Here is an 18,451-nt window from a genome sequence, read left to right on the forward strand (position 1 = left end):
TTGTCAGTGTAGGGAGAGGTTTGCTGTGTGCATCAGGGACAGATTGTCAGTGACAAAAATCGCTCCGTGACACAAAATGACACAAAAGTCATTTTAAGGACTGGTATTTGGTATAGGTGTACTATTCTTTGGTGTGCACTATATAGGGGTGTAATACACTTATAATATACTTTCTAATATAGAAAGCATATTATGGTGGATTTGTATTGTGCACTGTGCAGCATTGTGACTGGTGTGGTGACTGAGCGTTGCTACAGCAATACTACAAACAGTGACAAAAGCACTTTTAAAGTATTATAACTGGTGTGATAGACCAGTGGCCCCCCAATACCACATATTGAAGCGGGGTGTTATCTGATTATACTTTTATAAATGTATTTGTGTCCTGCAACAATATTGCCTCTTTTGCGGCATTAACTCTGATACACACAGTGCCAAACTCCCTGGCCAATTTTTTTGTACAACTGGTGTGATAGACCAGTGCCCCCCCCCCCAATACCACATATTGAAGTGGGGTGTTATTTAACAGTATACTTTTATAAAAGTATATTTTAGTCCTACAAAAATTTGGCCTCTTTTGCTGCTTTAACTGTGCTACACACATTGACAACAGTTACTGGCCAATGTTTTGTAGAACTGGTGTGATAAACCAGTGGCCCCCCAATACCACAGACTGAAGCGGGGTGTTATATACCTTTTTCCAGATATACTGCGATTCTCTAGAGACTTTTGTCACAGGGTAATTTTAAAAATGGCAGGCAGAGGAAGAGGCAGGCCCTTCCGCAGGGGTGGTAGGGGTAGGGCAGGAGCAGTAGGCCAGAGCCAAAGTGTGAAGTTTCAGAAGATGCATTCAATTACATCAAAGGACGCACCAGACTTGGTTGAGTGGCTCAGTCAGCCCTTTCTCTTCTGCACCCTCCTCATCCTCTCTATCTGCACCCTCTTCCCTCTCTGCTGTGTGCACCCCCAAAGACACCACCACAAACACCATCACCACCACCACCATATACCCTCCGCTTGAATCACTGGAATTATTTTTCAATCCATCACAAGACATTTGCGATGCGCAGCCATTGTTGGAATCGGATCAGGAAGAGGAGGTAGCAACAGCCGCCACTCAGCAGTCTGACGACAGTACCCAGATCAGCCCAAGGAGGTTGGTCCCCACTGTTGCTGCCTACTCCGAGATCTCGAATGTTAGTGGTGGTGAAGGTGACGTGGATGATGACGTGTCTATGGACGTCACGTGGGTGGCCACAAGAGAGGAAGAGGAGGGGAGTTCAGAGGGAGACGGACCAGAAGATAGGGAGGAGGGCCGGCGGAACTTACATTGCACAGGAGGGACAAAGCAGACTGCTAATGTATCAGGAGCGAGCCATCATCCATGGACGCCGGCACATGGCTCCACAGTGTGGGCTTTTTTTAATGTGTCCGCTGCTGACAATAGTGTTGCCATCTGCAGCCTAAGGCGCGGTAAGCCCAACACTCACCTAGGGACGACCGCCTTAAGAAGGCACCTGGACTCCCATCACCGAGCCCAGTGGGAGCAACACCATCAAAACCCACAAAGCCACACACCAGGCTCTCACCTTCTCCTTCTCCTCTCTCCTCACAATTTTCCTCCACTCCACCTTCCATGATGCCATCGCCACGTTGTTCTGGAAAAAGGCAAGCTTCTGTGGCCCAAATGTTGGAGCGGAAAAAAATGATGACGCTGGATAACCCTCTTGCCCAACGTTTGACTGCTGACTTGTCGGAACTGATAGCCCGCCAACTACTGCCATAGTAACTGGTGGACTCGGAGGCCTTTCGGAAATTTGTGGCCATTGGAACACCACAATGGAAGGTCCCAGGCAGGAAATATTTCTTGCAGAAGGGCATTCCAGAGCTGTATGGCCATGTTCAGCGGCAAGTGAATGTATCTCTGGCACACAGTGTCGGTGCCAAGATACAGCTGACCACAGACACATGGTCTAGCAAACACAGGCAGGGAAGGTATATCACTTTTACTGCCCACTGGGTGAACCTTCTGACGGCCGTCAAGCATGTAACCCGTGGCACCCGTGTAGATTTGGTTGTACCGCCACGGATTGCATGCAGGCCTGCCTCTTCTTCTCCTCCTCCTCCTCCTCCATCCTCCCTCTCCTCCTCGGCTGACTCCTCCTCTTCCGTTGCTACCGTCTCTTCTCCTGCGCTGCCCAAGATCCCCAGAAACTATTCCATGTGTCAGGTGAGACGTTGCTATGCTGTGCTGCGTCTGTTGTGCCTAGAAGCCAAGAGCCACACTGGTCCTGCACTCCTTTCAGCTTTGCGTTCACAGGCAGATCAGTGGCTGACACAGCTGAATTTGACAGTTGGTAAAGTGGTGTGCAACAAGGGTGCCAATCTGCTGAGCGCGCTGAAACAGAGCAAAATAACACACGTGCCATGCATGGCACACGTCCTGAACTTGGTGGTGCAGCGATTCGTTGCCAAATACCCTGGAGTCCAGGATGTCTTGCGGCAGGCCAGGAAAATCTCGGGCCATTTCAGAAGATCTTACACAGCCATGGCTCGCCTTGCTGAGATTCAACGGTGACACAACCTGCCCGTCAGGCGTCTTATTTGTGACTGCCCGACGTGATGGAACCAAACGTTGCATATGCTCGATAGGCTGCTCCAGCAGAAACGTGCAGTTAATGACTACCTGTACCAACTCTGCGGCAGGACAGGTTCTGGGGAGCTTGGGTTTTTTTTCACCTCGCCAGTGGCTGCTCATGCGCAATGCATGCAGACTTCTGAGGCCATTTGATGAGATCACCAAACTGGTCAGTCACGGCCAGGGCGCCATCAGTGACATCAAACCTTACGCCTTCTTTCTGGAGCGTGCATTGCGTCGTGTCATTGATCAAGCCGTCGAGGAGCAGGAAGATGAGGAATTCGCAATGTTGGATGAATTCCCAGTGGGTGCTACTCCATCTAAGACAAGTCAACAGTAGGAGTCTGAAGAGGAGTCAGAGGAGGATGGTGCCGGGGCAGATGAGGAGGAGCAAGAAGAGCATGCTTTAAACTTTTCTGGGATCCCTGGTGTTATCCATGGATGGGGGAGGAGAACGAGGACGACATTATCCTGGATGATGAGCTGGAAGCAGGCCACTACACCGCTTCCAGTTTAGTGGGAATGGGGGCCTTCATGCTCCAGTGTTTTAAGGGGGGACCCCCGTATAAAACGCATAAAGGCCAAGGACCAGTACTGGGTGGCAACGTACTTAGACCCCCGCTACAAACACAAAATGGCGGAAATGTTACCACAATCACAGAGGGCGGTCAGAATGCAGCACTTCCAGGCATTGCTGTGGGAAATGCTGCATTCTGCTTTTCCGTGCGCTGGCAGAGGAATTTCCAGTCACAGAGAGACAGTTGTGGGTAGCAATCCAACAGCGCCTGCAAGAAGAGGGCGGTTTGAAGATGTCCTGTTCACTTCAGATATGAGATCCTTCTTTCAGCTGAACCATCGACAGCTGTACTCCGGATCCAGCATGAGGGAATGCCTAGACCGACAGGTGTCCGACTACATCAGGTTAGCGGCCGATGTGGACGCTCTGAGGAGTGATGAACCCCTGGACTACTGGGTGGGCAGGCTTGACCTCTGGCCAGAGCTTGCACAATTTGTAATGGAAATGTTGGCTTGCCCCCCGTCCAGTTTACGTTCAGCGCAGCATGGGGGATCGTGACCGATAAGCGCACTCGCCTAGCTCATGACAGTGTAGACTACCTCACATTTATAAAAATGAATTAGGCATGGAACTCTGAGGAATTCAACACATGTGACCAGTAGACCATGTTTGATTAAAATTCCTCATGACAGGCCACAAATATCCGCCAGACCGCCATCCACCCACAGCAATTCCTGGTCCTTGTCTTCGGTAAATACAGCGGCATAAAAGGCATTTCATGTCCATTGAATGGCAAATTTTTGGGGCCTTTTGGGGCCGACAATTATTTTTTCTGTGAATGCCTAATGTACCTCCAGCCATCAAATACTAAGTTCTTTGCTGTCAATTCAAACCATGTGAGCTAATTTTTGGAGCCTATACAAGCCAACACTTCTGTCTGGACTAACTCTATCTTATCAATTTCTTTTTGTTAGTGAGGTCTCCAGAACTGGACACAGTATTCTAAATGAGGTTTAACAAAGACCTATATAGAGGAATCAGGACCTCCTTCCTCCTGCTGGGGACCCCTCTAGTGATATAAAGATCTATATAGAAGAATCAGGACCTTCTTCCTCCTGCTGGGGACCCCTCCTGTGATATAAAGATCTATATAGAGGAATCAGGACCTCCTTCCCCCTGCTGGTGACCTCCTGCTGGTCTCTCTCTGATATAAAGGATAGGACATTCTGGGTAGTCTCTCTCTCTGATATAAAGGATAGGACATTCTGGGTGTTCTCTCTCTCTCTCTCTCTCTGATATGAAGGATAGGACATTCTGGGTGGTCTCTCTCTCTCTGATATGAAGGATAGGACATTCTGGGTGGTCTCTCTCTCTCTGATATGAAGGATAGGACATTCTGGGTGGACTCTCTCTCTCTCTCTGATATGAAGGATAGGACATTCTGGGTGGTCTCTCTCTCTCTGATATGAAGGATAGGACATTCTGGGTGGTCTCTCTCTCTCTCTGATATGAAGGATAGGACATTCTGGGTGGTCTCTTTCTCTCTCTGATATGAATGATAGAACATTCTGGGTGGTATCTCTCTCTCTCTGATATGAAGGATAGGACATTCTGGGTGGTCTCTCTCTCTCTGATATGAAGGATAGGACATTCTGGGTGGTCTCTCTCTCTCTCTCTCTCTCTCTCTCTGATATGAAGGATGGGACGTTCTGGGTGGTCTCTCTCTCTGATATGAAGGATAGAACATTCTGGGTGGTCTCTCTCTCTGATATGAAGGATAGAACATTCTGGGTGGTCTCTCTCTGATATGAAGGATAAGACATTCTGGGTGGTCTCTCTCTCTCTCTGATATGAAGGATAGAACATTCTGGGTGGTCTCTCTCTCTCTCTCTCTCTGATATGAAGGATAGGACATTCTGGGTAGTCTCTCTCTCTCTCTCTCTCTCTCTCTCTCTCTCTCGCTCTCGTCTCTCGCTGTCGAATTTGAAATTGTGTTCATGGTGGGAAGTCTGAGGAGAAGTAGAACGTCGCGTTTCCTGTTGAAGAACTGAAACTGATGCAACATTTATATTTACAACCTCCAACCTCCGGCTCGTCTTTTGTAGTGTTTTCTGTGGTTGTAGCTGCCTGAACCTCTCCGGATGAACCCGTCGGACTGGGAAGGTAAAACTTTATTTATTTCATGGCACCCCCGTTGACCGTAGCTTTGTACGATCTACTAGATATAATGTATGAGATGTTCAGGTGATGTACAGAGTGGTGTATTCTGCTGTTTGTATGGTGGATGAATGTCATGTCAATCATTATCAGTAGAGTTGGCTCCTCTGATGGCTCTTCTTGGGTTTGGGATTATCAGTAGAGTTAGGTTCGGGATTATCGGTAGAGTTGGGTTCGGGATTATCGGTAGAGTTGGGTTCGGGATTATCAGTAGAGTTGGGTTCGGGATTATCGGTAGAGTTGGGTTCAGGATTATCGGTAGAGTTGGGTTCGGGATTATCAGTAGAGTTGGGTTCAGGATTATCGGTAGAGTTGGGTTCGGGATTATCGGTAGAGTTGGGTTCGGGATTATCTGTAGAGTTGGCTCCTCTGGTCGCTCTCTTTGGGTTTGGGATTATCAGGTCACTTCAGTTTTCTGCCTTTATGAGTCTTTCCTGGTCCTTTTTATCTCTTCTATCTGTTTGGTCACTTCAGTATTGAAGTTCTCCTCAATGGAAGAGAGTTTGAGGTCTGAGATGAGGACAAAGTCTTTTCACAGTCACATCCTGAAGGACTCCTAAAATTGGTAAAACCAGTTATAGGTGGAATTCTGGGGTCGCTTGCTAGTTTTTTTATAACGATTGCTGACTTTCGGTGTAAAGGATGTTCCAACATTTTCTTCTACCCTCTTCATCATATGAATGATGGCATATTTACTAAAGACCCTCATAATTCATAGCTCTGAAGTGCAAACAGTTTAATTGATATTTAGATTTTGGTTTTTTAGGTTCCAGCACTTTCCAAAATGTCAGCTTCCAATGGTATGACCTTGTAAAAGAGAATTTGTTACACAGTCCAAAACATTTGTAGCGCCCTCTAGTGTACAGTTTGGTTAGGAAAATTCGGCTGACTCACAGTAGCTTGTGTGAGTCAGATTAAGGTCAGTCTGGAAGGCTCTGCAGACCAGGCCTCTATCACCTCCCCCAGGTTTTGGAGGTCCATGGAAACTTCTAGAAACTAGTGGGCAGAGGTACAGAGGCAAGGATCTGAATATTAATGGGGGTTTGACCAATTCCCCAGGCAGAAGGCCTGGCAGGGTGGTAAGATAGGCCCATAAATGTTGAAGAGCCTGATCAGTGAGGGGATAGGCCCATAAATGTTGAAGAACCTGATCAGTGAGGGGATAGGCCCATAAATGTTGAAGAGTCTGATCAGTGAGGGGATAGGCCCATAAATGTTGAAGAGCCTGATCAGTGAGGGGATAGGCCCATAAATGTTGAAGAACCTGATCAGTGAGGGGATAGGCTCATAAACGTTGAAGAACCTGATCAGTGGGGGGATAGGCCCATAAATGTTGAAGAGCCTGATCAGTGAGGGGATAGGCCCATAAATGTTGAAGAGCCTGATCAGTGAGGGGATAGGCCCATAAATGTTGAAGAACCTTATCAGTGAGGGGATAGGCCCATAAATGTTGAAGAGTCTGATCAGTGAGGGGATAGGCCCATAAATGTTGAAGAACCTGATCAGTGAGGGGATAGGCCCATAAACGTTGAAGAGCCTGATCAGTGAGGAGATAGGCCCATAAACGTTGAAGAACCTGATCAGTGAGGGGATAGGCCCATAAATGTTGAAGAACCTGATCAGTGAGGGGATAGGCCCATAAATGTTGAAGAACCTGATAAGTGAGGGGATAGGCCCATAAATGTCGAAGAGCCTGATCAGTGGGGGGAGTTGTGGTTGTTGTCGGGTGGAAGAGTGCTTAGGTTGATGTTGTGAGGCCTGGGAGGGGACCCTGGGGCTGAAGGGCTTTGCCTCCAGGCTGGAGCTGAGGAGAGGGATCTTCTCCAACCTTCAATCTAATCCAGGAGACACCCTGTCTAGCATGGAAAGACCTGGAAAGCCGGAAGCCTGAATAGCAGCCTTAACCAAGGCAGCAGGATTCAAGGGGACCACCGCTACTGATGTCATCTCTATCTCCCCATCACCACTGCCTCATGGGAAGGGTAGAGAGATCAGACAGAGATGGGATCAGGCAGAGGAATGGAGGTGGGAGAGATGGGATCAGGCAGAGGAATGGAGGTGGGAGAGATGGGATCAGGCAGAGGAATGGAGGTGGGAAAGATGGGATCAGGCAGAGGAATGGAGGTGGGAGAGATGGGATCAGGCAGAGGAATGGAGGAGTGAGAGTGGATTGCTATAAGAAAGTCCTGGATTCTTTCCTAGGTGTAAATAATATAAATGGGTATTAATATTTATAGGTAAAGTTGATCCAGGGAATATCCGATTGCCTCTCGGGGGATCAGGAAGGAATTTTACCACTGCTGTAGTAAATTGGATCATGCTTTGCTGGGGTTTTTCGCCTTCCTCTGGATCAACAGCGGGTATAGGATTGTGTATATTGGATTGTATGGTTGGGGAGGGTATAGGATTGTGTATATGGGATTGTATGGTTGGGGTGGGTATAGGATTGTGTATATGGGATTGTATGGTTGGGGAGGGTATAGGATTGTGTATATGGGATTGTATGGTTGGGGAGGGTATAGGATTGTGTATATGGGATTGTATGGTTGGGGAGGGTATAGGATTGTGTATATGGGATTGTATGGTTGGGGAGGGTATAGGATTGTGTATAGGGGATTGTATGGTTGGGACGGGTATAGGATTGTGTATATGGGATTGTATGGTTGGGACGGGTATAGGATTGTGTATATGGGATTGTATGGTTGGGGAGGGTATAGGATTGTGTATATGGGATTGTATGGTTGGGGAGGGTATAGAATTGTGTATATGGGATTGTATGGTTGGGACGGGTATAGGATTGTGTATATGGGATTGTATGAGACTGAAGAGATACTGAAAGAGATTGGCTTGGAGTTTGCAACCAACTCATCTGTGTTTCTTTTTGCTGACCATTGCTTGAGAAGAGGAAAGGAATTTGGTCAGGTGTTTTCTATTGTGCATTTGCTAATGAGACTAGCTCATAAGGTGTTACAATTGTTGCTGGGGGAGGAGCTGTGAAGGAGTGTGTATATATAGAGAAATACTCATTAGCTGGTCTAATTTATTAGCTGCAAGTACTCCATTCAAGTACAACATTTTAAGTACAGTGAAGAGATATTGCAGGAGATAGTCAGGAGGTAGGCTGGAAGGTGGGAAAAAGAAAAAAAAAAAGGTAAGATTTGTTTGACTTAAATTTACAATTTGTTTTCCTCCTCTTTAAAATGGCAGACTTGGTTCAGTGCAGGAATTGTTGTGCATTTATTTCATGTTCCACTCTTTGGAGATTCGGATGCTGTCAGATCTGTAGGCAATTCTCCTTACTGCAGCAAGAAATTGCATTTTTGAAATCAGAGATATTTAAATTATCTGTTAAACAAACTCCAGCTGGGACTGCTGCAATGCCACTGCCACAGAGGACCCCCAGAAATGGCAGATGGGTTACTGTAGGTTCAGGAAGACTTAGAGTGGTGGATAGAAGACATGTCCCACAGTCGGTGGTTCTCCATAATTCATTTGCAGCACTCTCAGAATGTAAGGACAACATGGATATGGACTCAAGCACAGAGGGTGAGAAACCATCGACTCCTATGTCTAATGTATGCAAGACTGCAGCCAAGGACAAAAAAGATAAAGTGAAGTCTCAAAGGAAGCAGCTGTTGCTGGGTGATTCAATCATAAGAAGTGTGGAGCTTAAAGAAAATGGTTTTGTGAGATGTCTCCCTGGTGCTACTGCTAGATGAGATAGAAGACGTATTATTAATATTGTTAAGCAAGCAAAGCAGGAAGGGGACGTGGATGTTCTTGTCCATCTAGGGACAAATGACCTGGCTTGCAATGAAATGTCAGAGGTGAAAAAATCTTTTATCACACTTGGTAATGACATACAGGATTTTACATCCACCATTTCATTTTCTGAAGTTCTGCCTGTGCATAATGTTCAGAATGATAGGCAGAGGCGCATAAAGGAGTTCAACATATGGCTTAGTAAATGGTGTCAAGAGCAAGGATTTGGCTTTGTTTCTCATGATAGCTCTACTTGGAATAGAAAGGAACTGTACAAAAAAGATGGTTTGCATCTTTCTCTCAAAGGAACAAATGTACTTAGTGAACAACTCCAAGAATTTGCGAAAGAGTATTTAAACTAGGAAGGGGGGGCAAAAGAGTGGAATTACAAGAGTCCAATTGCCCCCCGAAACAATGCCAGAACAGGTCAGAAGCACAGAGGTTAAGAAATGATAAGCTCAGAGTCCTGTCTACAAATGCTTGCAGTTTAGGTAAAAAAATCAATGAACTTGGGTCAATAATGGCATCTGAGAATGTAGATTTAGTGGCTGTTACGGAAACATGGTTTAATGAAAGAAATGACTGGGACATAACCATACCAGGGTACTCTTTATACAGAAGAGACAGAGAAGGCAAGAAAGGAGGAGGAGTGGCCCTGTATGTGAAAGATAGCATTAAATCTAACCTAATACAAGTTGGTGAAGCCAACATAGAGTCAGTTTGGGTTACGTTGCAGTTTGCTAATCATGCAGTAACTCGTGTAGGTGTGATATATAGACCACCTGGTCAAGTCAAAGAACTAGATGATCTACTAGTTGAAGAAATAGCTAAAATGACAATGAAAGGAGAAGTTATCATTATGGGAGATTTAAATCTTCCAGATATAAACTGGAAAACCAAAATAGCAAGTTCTACCAGGAGTACAGATATTCTAAATTCCCTACTGGGTTTGTCTCTGCAACAAGTGGTTGAGGAGCCAACCCGGAGGGAGGCCATTTTGGATCTGGTATTCACAAATGGGGATTCGGTATATGATGTCATTGTAGGCGAAACCTTGGGATCTAGTGATCACCAGTCAGTGTGGTTTAATATAAGAACTGTGAAAGAGTCACACCACACAAAAACAAAAGTTTTAGATTTTAGAAAAACAGACTTTTTAAAAATGAAATTAGTCATAAATGAGTCCTTATCAGACTGGAACGGATTACATGGAGTCCAGGAGAAATGGGACTACTTAAAAGGTGCATTATTGAAGGCAACAGAAAATTGCATTAGACTTGTCAGTAAAAGCAAAAAAAGGAAGAGACCACTGTGGTACTCAGCAGAAGTGGCCCAAATCATTAAAAATAAAAAGCTAGCATTTTGTAATTATAAAAAAACCCAGAGCAATGAAGATAAGGAAATCTACAAGATTAGGCAGAAAGAGGCCAAGCAAGTTATAAGAACTTCTAAAGCGCAGGCAGAAGAAAAACTAGCTCAGTCTATGAAAAAGGGGGATAAGACATTCTTCAGATATATAAATGAAAAAAGGAAATTAAAACAAGGAATAACTAAATTAAAAACAAAGGACGGAAGGTATGTAGAAGAGAATAAAGGGCTAGCCGACTGCCTTAATGAATACTTCTGTTCAGTTTTTACAGAAGAAAAAGAAGGAGAAGGACCTCCACTTGAAAGGATGACTAATGAATCGTTTGATGCATGTGTCTTTACAGAGGAAGACGTTCTAAGATTGCTGTCTAAAGTGAAGACAAATAAGTCACAGGGTCCTGATGAGATACACCCAAAATTATTAAAAGAGCTTAGTGGTGAGCTGGCAAAACCATTAACAGATTTATTTAACCAATCATTAGTAACAGGAGTCGTCCCGGAAGATTGGAAATTGGCAAATGTCGTGCCCATTCACAAGAAAGGTAGTAGGGAGGAATCGAGCAACTATAGACCAGTGAGTCTGACATCAATAGTAGGCAAATTAATGGAAACCCTATTAAAGGATAGGATTGTGGAACATCTTAAATCCCATGGATTGCAAGATGAAAAACAACATGGGTTTACTTCAGGGGGATCATGTCAAACAAATCTTATAGATTTTTTTGACTGGGTGACTAAAATAATAGACGGTGGAGGTGCAGTAGACATTGCATATCTAGATTTTAGTAAGGCTTTTGACACTGTCCCACATAGAAGACTTATCAATAAACTGCAGTCATTGAGCATGGACTCCCATATTGTTGAGTGGATTAGGCAGTGGCTGAGTGACAGACAACAGAGGGTTGTAGTCAATGAAGAACATTCAGAACAAGGTCATGTTACCAGTGGGGTACCTCAGAGATCTGTACTGGGACCAATTTTGTTTAATATCTTCATAAGTGATATTGCAAAAGGCCTCGATGGTAAGGTTTGTCTTTTTGCTGATGACACAAAGATATGTAACAGGGTTGATGTTCCTGGAGGGAAACGCCAAATGGAAAAGGATTTAGGAAAACCAGAAGAATGGTCAGAACTCTGGCAACTGAAATTTAATGTGGATAAGTGCAAGATAATGCACCTGGGGCGTAAAAACCCAAGGGCAGAATATAGAATATTTGACACAGTCCTGACCTCAGTATCTGAGGAAAGGGATTTAGGAGAAATTATTTCAGAAGACTTAAAGGTGGGAAGACAATGTAATAGAGCAGCACGAAATGCCAGCAGAATGCTTGGATGTATAGGGAGAGGTATAAGCAGTAGAAAGAGAGAAGTGCTTATGCCGCTGTACAGAACACTGGTGAGACCTCACTTGGAGTATTGTGCGCAGTACTGGAGGCCATATCTCCAGAAGGATATAGATACTCTAGAGAGAGTTCAGAGAAGAGCTAATAAACTAGTACATGGATTGCAGGAAAAAACTTACCAGGAAAGGATAAAGGACCTTAACATGTATAGCTTGGAAGAAAGAAGAGACAGAGTGGATATGATAGAAACCTTTAAATACATAAAGGGAATCAACTCGGTAAAGGAGGAGAGCATATTCAAAAGAAGAAAAACCACCACAAGAGGACACAGTTTTAAATTAGAGGGGCAAAGGTTTAAAAGTAATATGAGGAAGTATTACTTTACTGAGAGAGTAGTGGATGCATGGAATAACCTTCCTGCAGAAGTGGTAGCTGCAAATACAGTGAAGGAGTTTAAGCATGCATGGGATAGGCATAAGGCTATCCTTCATATAAGATAGGGCCAGGGACTATTCATAGGATTCAGATATATTGGGCAGACTAGATGGGCCAAATGGTTCTTATCTGCCGACACATTCTATGTTTCTATTGTATGGTTGGGAAGGGTATAGGATTGTGTATATGGGATTGTATGGTTGGGGAGGGTATAGGATTGTGTATATGGGATTGTATGGTTGGGGCGGGTATAGGATTGTGTATATGGGATTGTATGGTTGGGGCGGGTATAGGATTGTGTATAGGGGATTGTATGGTTGGGGAGGGTATAGGATTGTGTATATGGGATTGTATGGTGGGGGCGGGTATACGATTGTGTATATGGAATTGTATGGTTGGGGAGGGTATAGGATTGTGTATAGGGGATTATATGGTTGGGGCGGGTATAGGATTGTGTATATGGGATTGTATGGTTGGGGTGGGTATAGGATTGTGTATATGGGATTGTATGGTTGGGGCGGGTATAGGATTGTGTATAGGGGATTGTATGGTTGGGGTGGGTATAGGATTGTGTATATGGGATTGTATGGTTGGGAAGGGTATAGGATTGTGTATATGGGATTGTATGGTTGGGGAGGGTATAGGATTGTGTATATGGGATTGTATGGTTGGGGAGGGTATAGGATTGTGTATATGGGATTGTATGGTTGGGGAGGGTATAGGATTGTGTATATGGGATTGTATGGTTGGGGTGGGTATAGGATTGTGTATATGGGATTGTATGGTTGGGGAGGGTATAGGATTGTGTATATGGGATTCTATGGTTGGGAAGGGTATAGGATTGTGTATATGGGATTGTATGGTTGGGGAGGGTATAGGATTGTGTATATGGGATTGTATGGTTGGGGAGGGTATAGGATTGTGTATATGGGATTCTATGGTTGGGAAGGGTATAGGATTGTGTATATGGGATTGTATGGTTGGGGAGGGTATAGGATTGTGTATATGGGATTGTATGGTTGGGGAGGGTATAGGATTGTGTATATGGGATTATATGGTTGGGGTGGGTATAGGATTGTGTATATGGGATTGTATGGTTGGGGAGGGTATAGGATTGTGTATATGGGATTATATGGTTGGGGCGGGTATAGGATTGTGTATATGGGATTGTATGGTTGGGGTGAGTATAGGATTGTGTATATGGGATTGTATGGTTGGGATGGGTATAGGATTGTGTATATGGGATTGTATGGTTGGGGCGGGTATAGGATTGTGTATATGGGATTGTATGGTTGGGGTGGGTATAGGATTGTGTATACGGGATTGTATGGTTGGGGAGGGTATAGGATTGTGTATATGGGATTGTATGGTTGGGGAGGGTATAGGATTGTGTATATGGGATTGTATGGTTGGGAAGGGTATAGGATTGTGTATATGGGATTGTATGGTTGGGGGGAGGGTATAGGATTGTGTATATGGGATTGTATGGTTGGGGCGGGTATAGGATTGTGTATATGGGATTGTATGGTTGGGGAGGGTATAGGATTGTGTATATGGGATTGTATGGTTGGGGAGGGTATAGGATTGTGTATATGGGATTGTATGGTTGGGGAGGGTATAGGATTGTGTATAGGGGATTGTATGGTTGGGGCGGGTATAGGATTGTGTATATGGGATTGTATGGTGGGGTGGGTATAGGATTGTGTATATGGGATTGTATGGTTGGGGAGGGTATAGGATTGTGTATATGGGATTGTATGGTTGGGGTGGGTATAGGATTGTGTATAGGGGATTGTATGGTGGGGTGGGTATAGGATTGTGTATATGGGATTGTATGGTTGGGGAGGGTATAGGATTGTGTATATTGGATTGTATGGTTGGGGAGGGTATAGGATTGTGTATATGGGATTGTATGGTTGGGGTGGGTATAGGATTGTGTATATGGGATTGTATGGTTGGAGAGGGTATAGGATTGTGTATATGGGATTGTATGGTTGGGGAGGGTATATAATTGTGTATATGGGATTGTATGGTTGGGGAGGGTATAGGATTGTGTATATGGGATTGTATGGTTGGGGTGGGTATAGGATTGTGTATAGGGGATTGTATGGTTGGGGTGGGTATAGGATTGTGTATATGGGATTGTATGGTTGGGTGGGTATAGGATTGTGTATATGGGATTGTATGGTTGGGAGGGGTATAGGATTGTGTATATGGGATTGTATGGTTGGGGAGGGTATAGGATTGTGTATATGGGATTGTATGGTTGGGGGCGGGGTATAGGATTGTGTATATGGGATTGTATGGTTGGGGAGGGTATAGGATTGTGTATACGGGATTGTATGGTTGGGGAGGGTATAGGATTGTGTATATGGGAGTGTATGGTAGGGGCGGGTATAGGATTGTGTATAGGGGATTGTATGGTTGGGGAGGGTATAGGATTGTGTATATGGGATTGTATGGTTGGGAAGGGTATAGGATTGTGTATATGGAATTGTATGGTTGGGGTGGGTATAGGATTGTGTATATGGGATTGTATGGTTGGGGAGGGTATAGGATTGTGTATATGGGATTGTATGGTTGGGGAGGGTATAGGATTGTGTATATGGGATTGTATGGTTGGGGAGGGTATAGGATTGTGTATATGGGATTGTATGGTTGGGGTGGGTATAGGATTGTGTATATGGGATTGTATGGTTGGGGAGGGTATAGGATTGTGTATATGGGATTGTATGGTTGGGGCGGGTATAGGATTGTGTATATGGGATTGTATGGTTGGGGAGGGTATAGGATTGTGTATATGGGATTGTATGGTTGGGGAGGGTATAGGATTGTGTATATGGGATTGTATGGTTGGGGAGGGTATAGGATTGTGTATATGGGATTGTATGGTTGGGGTGGGTATAGGATTGTGTATAGGGGATTGTATGGTTGGGGAGGGTATAGGATTGTGTATAGGGGATTGCATGGTTGGGTGGGTAAAGGATTGTGTATAGGGGATTGTATGGTTGGGGTGGGTATAGGATTGTGTATAGGGGATTGTATGGTTGGGGAGGGTATAGGATTGTGTATAGGGGATTGTATGGTTGGGGTGGGTATAGGATTGTGTATATGGGATTGTATGGTTGGGGAGGGTATAGGATTGTGTATATGGGATTGTATGGTTGGGGCGGGTATAGGATTGTGTATATGGGATTGTATGGTTGGGGAGGGTATATGATTGTGTATAGGGGATTGTATGGTTGGGGAGGGTATAGGATTGTGTATAGGGGATTGCATGGTTGGGTGGGTAAAGGATTGTGTATAGGGGATTGTATGGATGAGTTTTCTAGGGAAGGTGCCAATCTATTGTCACTCTGAGGTGCACACTGTGAGCATGCTGTGGATATACCCGCACGGGGAGGACTGAAGTCTTGTACAGATCGGTGCACTCTATGCATTTCTATGTCCAGTCTTCTCTCTCCATGGTTTGGGGGTATGGAGATAAATGTAAGAGAAGGAGAATACCAACCTCAAGATTGCCACCAAAGGAGGGAAACCGCATAAAACATCCCCAGAGAGGGGCAAAGGACATATAGACCAATGGTTGGTCTTCTCCCCCAGCTGAGGGCACATCGGGGGAGGGGATTATCACTTATGTATGTGGATGATTGGAGAACATTGTGGTGAGTCAAACCAAAGGACACGTTATCGACTGATCAATGGTTTGATGATGGTATATATGGTATGATGATGGTATATATGGTATGATGATGGTATATATGGTATGATGATGGTATATATGGTTTGATGATGGTATATATGGTGTGATGATGGTATATATGGTTTGATGATGGTATATATGGTTTGATGATGGTATATATGGTATGATGATGGTATATATGGTATGATGATGGTATATATAGTATGATGATGGTATATATGGTATGATGATGGTATATATGGTTTGTTGATGGTATATATGGTTTGATGATGGTATATATGGTTTGATGATGGTATATATGGTATGATGATGGTATATATGGTATGATGATGGTATATATAGTATGATGATGGTATATATGGTATGATGATGGTATATATGGTTTGTTGATGGTATATATGGTTTGATGATGGTATATATGGTTTGATGATGGTATATATGGTATGATGATGGTATATATGGTATGATGATGGTATATATGGTTTGATGATGGTATATATGGTTTGATGATGGTATATATGGTATGATGATGGTATATATGGTATGATGATGGTATATATGGTATGATGATGGTATATATGGTATGATGATGGTATATATGGTATGATGATGGTATATATGGTATGATGATGGTATATATGGTTTGATGATCGTATATATGGTATGATGATGGTATATATGGTTTGATGATGGTATATATGGTGTGATGATGGTATATATGGTTTGATGATGGTATATATGGTTTGATGATGGTATATATGGTATGATGATGGTATATATGGTATGATGATGGTATATATGGTATGATGATGGTATATATGGTTTGATGATGGTATATATGGTATGATGATGGTATATATGGTTTGATGATGGTATATATAGTATGATGATGGTATATATGGTATGATGATGGTATATATGGTGTGATGATGGTATATATGGTGTGATGATGGTATATATGGTTTGATGATGGTATATATGGTTTGATGATGGTATATATGGTTTGATGATGGTATATATGGTGTGATGATGGTATATATGGTATGATGATGGTATAAATGGTGTGATGATGGTATATATGGTGTGATGATGGTATATATGGTATGATGATGGTATATATGGTTTGATGATGGTATATATGGTATGATGATGGTATATATGGTATGATGATGGTATATATGGTATGATGATGGTATATATGGTATGATGATGGTATATATGGTTTGATGATGGTATATATGGTATGATGATGGTATATATGGTTTGATGATGGTATATATAGTATGATGATGGTATATATGGTGTGATGATGGTATATATGGTTTGTTGATGGTATATATGGTTTGTTGATGGTATATATGGTATGATGATGGTATATATGGTTTTTGATGGTATATATGGTATGATGATGGTATATATGGTATGATGATGGTATATATGGTGTGATGATGGTATATATGGTTTGATGATGGTATATATGGTATGATGATGGTATATATGGTATGATGATGGTATATATGGTTGGATGATGGTATATATGGTTTGATGATGGTATATATGGTATGATGATGGTATATATGGTATGATGATGGTATATATGGTATGATGATGGTATATATGGTTTGATGATGGTATATATGGTATGATGATGGTATATATGGTGTGATGATGGTATATATGGTATGATGATGGTATATATGGTATGATGATGGTATATATGGTATGATGATGGTATATATGGTTTGTTGATGGTATAGATGATTTATTGATGGTATATATGGTATGATGATGGTATATATGGTATGATGATGGTATATATGGTATGATGATGGTATATATGGTGTGATGATGGTATATATGGTATGATGATGGTATATATGGTATGATGATGGTATATATGGTTTGTTGATGGTATATATGGTATGTTGATGGTATATATGGTATGTTGATGGTATATATGGTATGATGATGGTATATATATAGTATGATGATGGTATATATGGTATGATGATGGTATATATAGTATGATGATGGTATATATGGTATGATGATGGTATATATGGTTTGATGATGGTATATATGGTGTGATGATGGTATATATGGTGTGATGATGGTATATATGGTTTGATGATGGTATATATGGTATGATGATGGTATATATGGTTTGATGATGGTATATATGGTATGATGATGGTATATATGGTATGATGATGGTATATATGGTTTGATGATGGTATATATGGTTTGTTGATGGTATATATGGTATGATGATGGTATATATGGTTTGATGATGGTATATATGGTATGATGATGGTATATATGGTTTGATGATGGTATATATGGTTTGATGATGGTATATATGGTATGATGATGGTATATATGGTATGATGATGGTATATATGGTTTGATGATGGTATATATGGTATGATGATGGTATATATGGTATGATGATGGTATATATGGTATGA

At 42.9% G+C, this 18,451-nt stretch overlaps 1 protein-coding gene across 2 annotated transcripts in view; it reads left to right on the forward strand.

The window, feature by feature from the left end:
* The first annotated feature begins 5,251 nt into the window (after positions 1-5,251).
* The window catches only part of LOC309543511 (NACHT, LRR and PYD domains-containing protein 12-like), a 113,973-nt gene continuing 100,773 nt past the window's right edge, over positions 5,252-18,451 (forward strand). For both annotated transcript variants that reach the window (XM_082275986.1, XM_082275987.1), the window contains exon 1: positions 5,252-5,318. In XM_082275986.1, the coding sequence (XP_082132112.1) occupies positions 5,297-5,318 (22 nt within the window). In that variant the 5' untranslated portion in view covers positions 5,252-5,296. The remainder of the gene's footprint in view (positions 5,319-18,451) is intronic.

Source organism: Pelophylax lessonae (genome assembly GCF_965119305.1).
Source record: "Pelophylax lessonae genome assembly, contig: HAP1_SCAFFOLD_151, whole genome shotgun sequence".
NCBI lineage: Eukaryota > Metazoa > Chordata > Amphibia > Anura > Ranidae > Pelophylax > Pelophylax lessonae.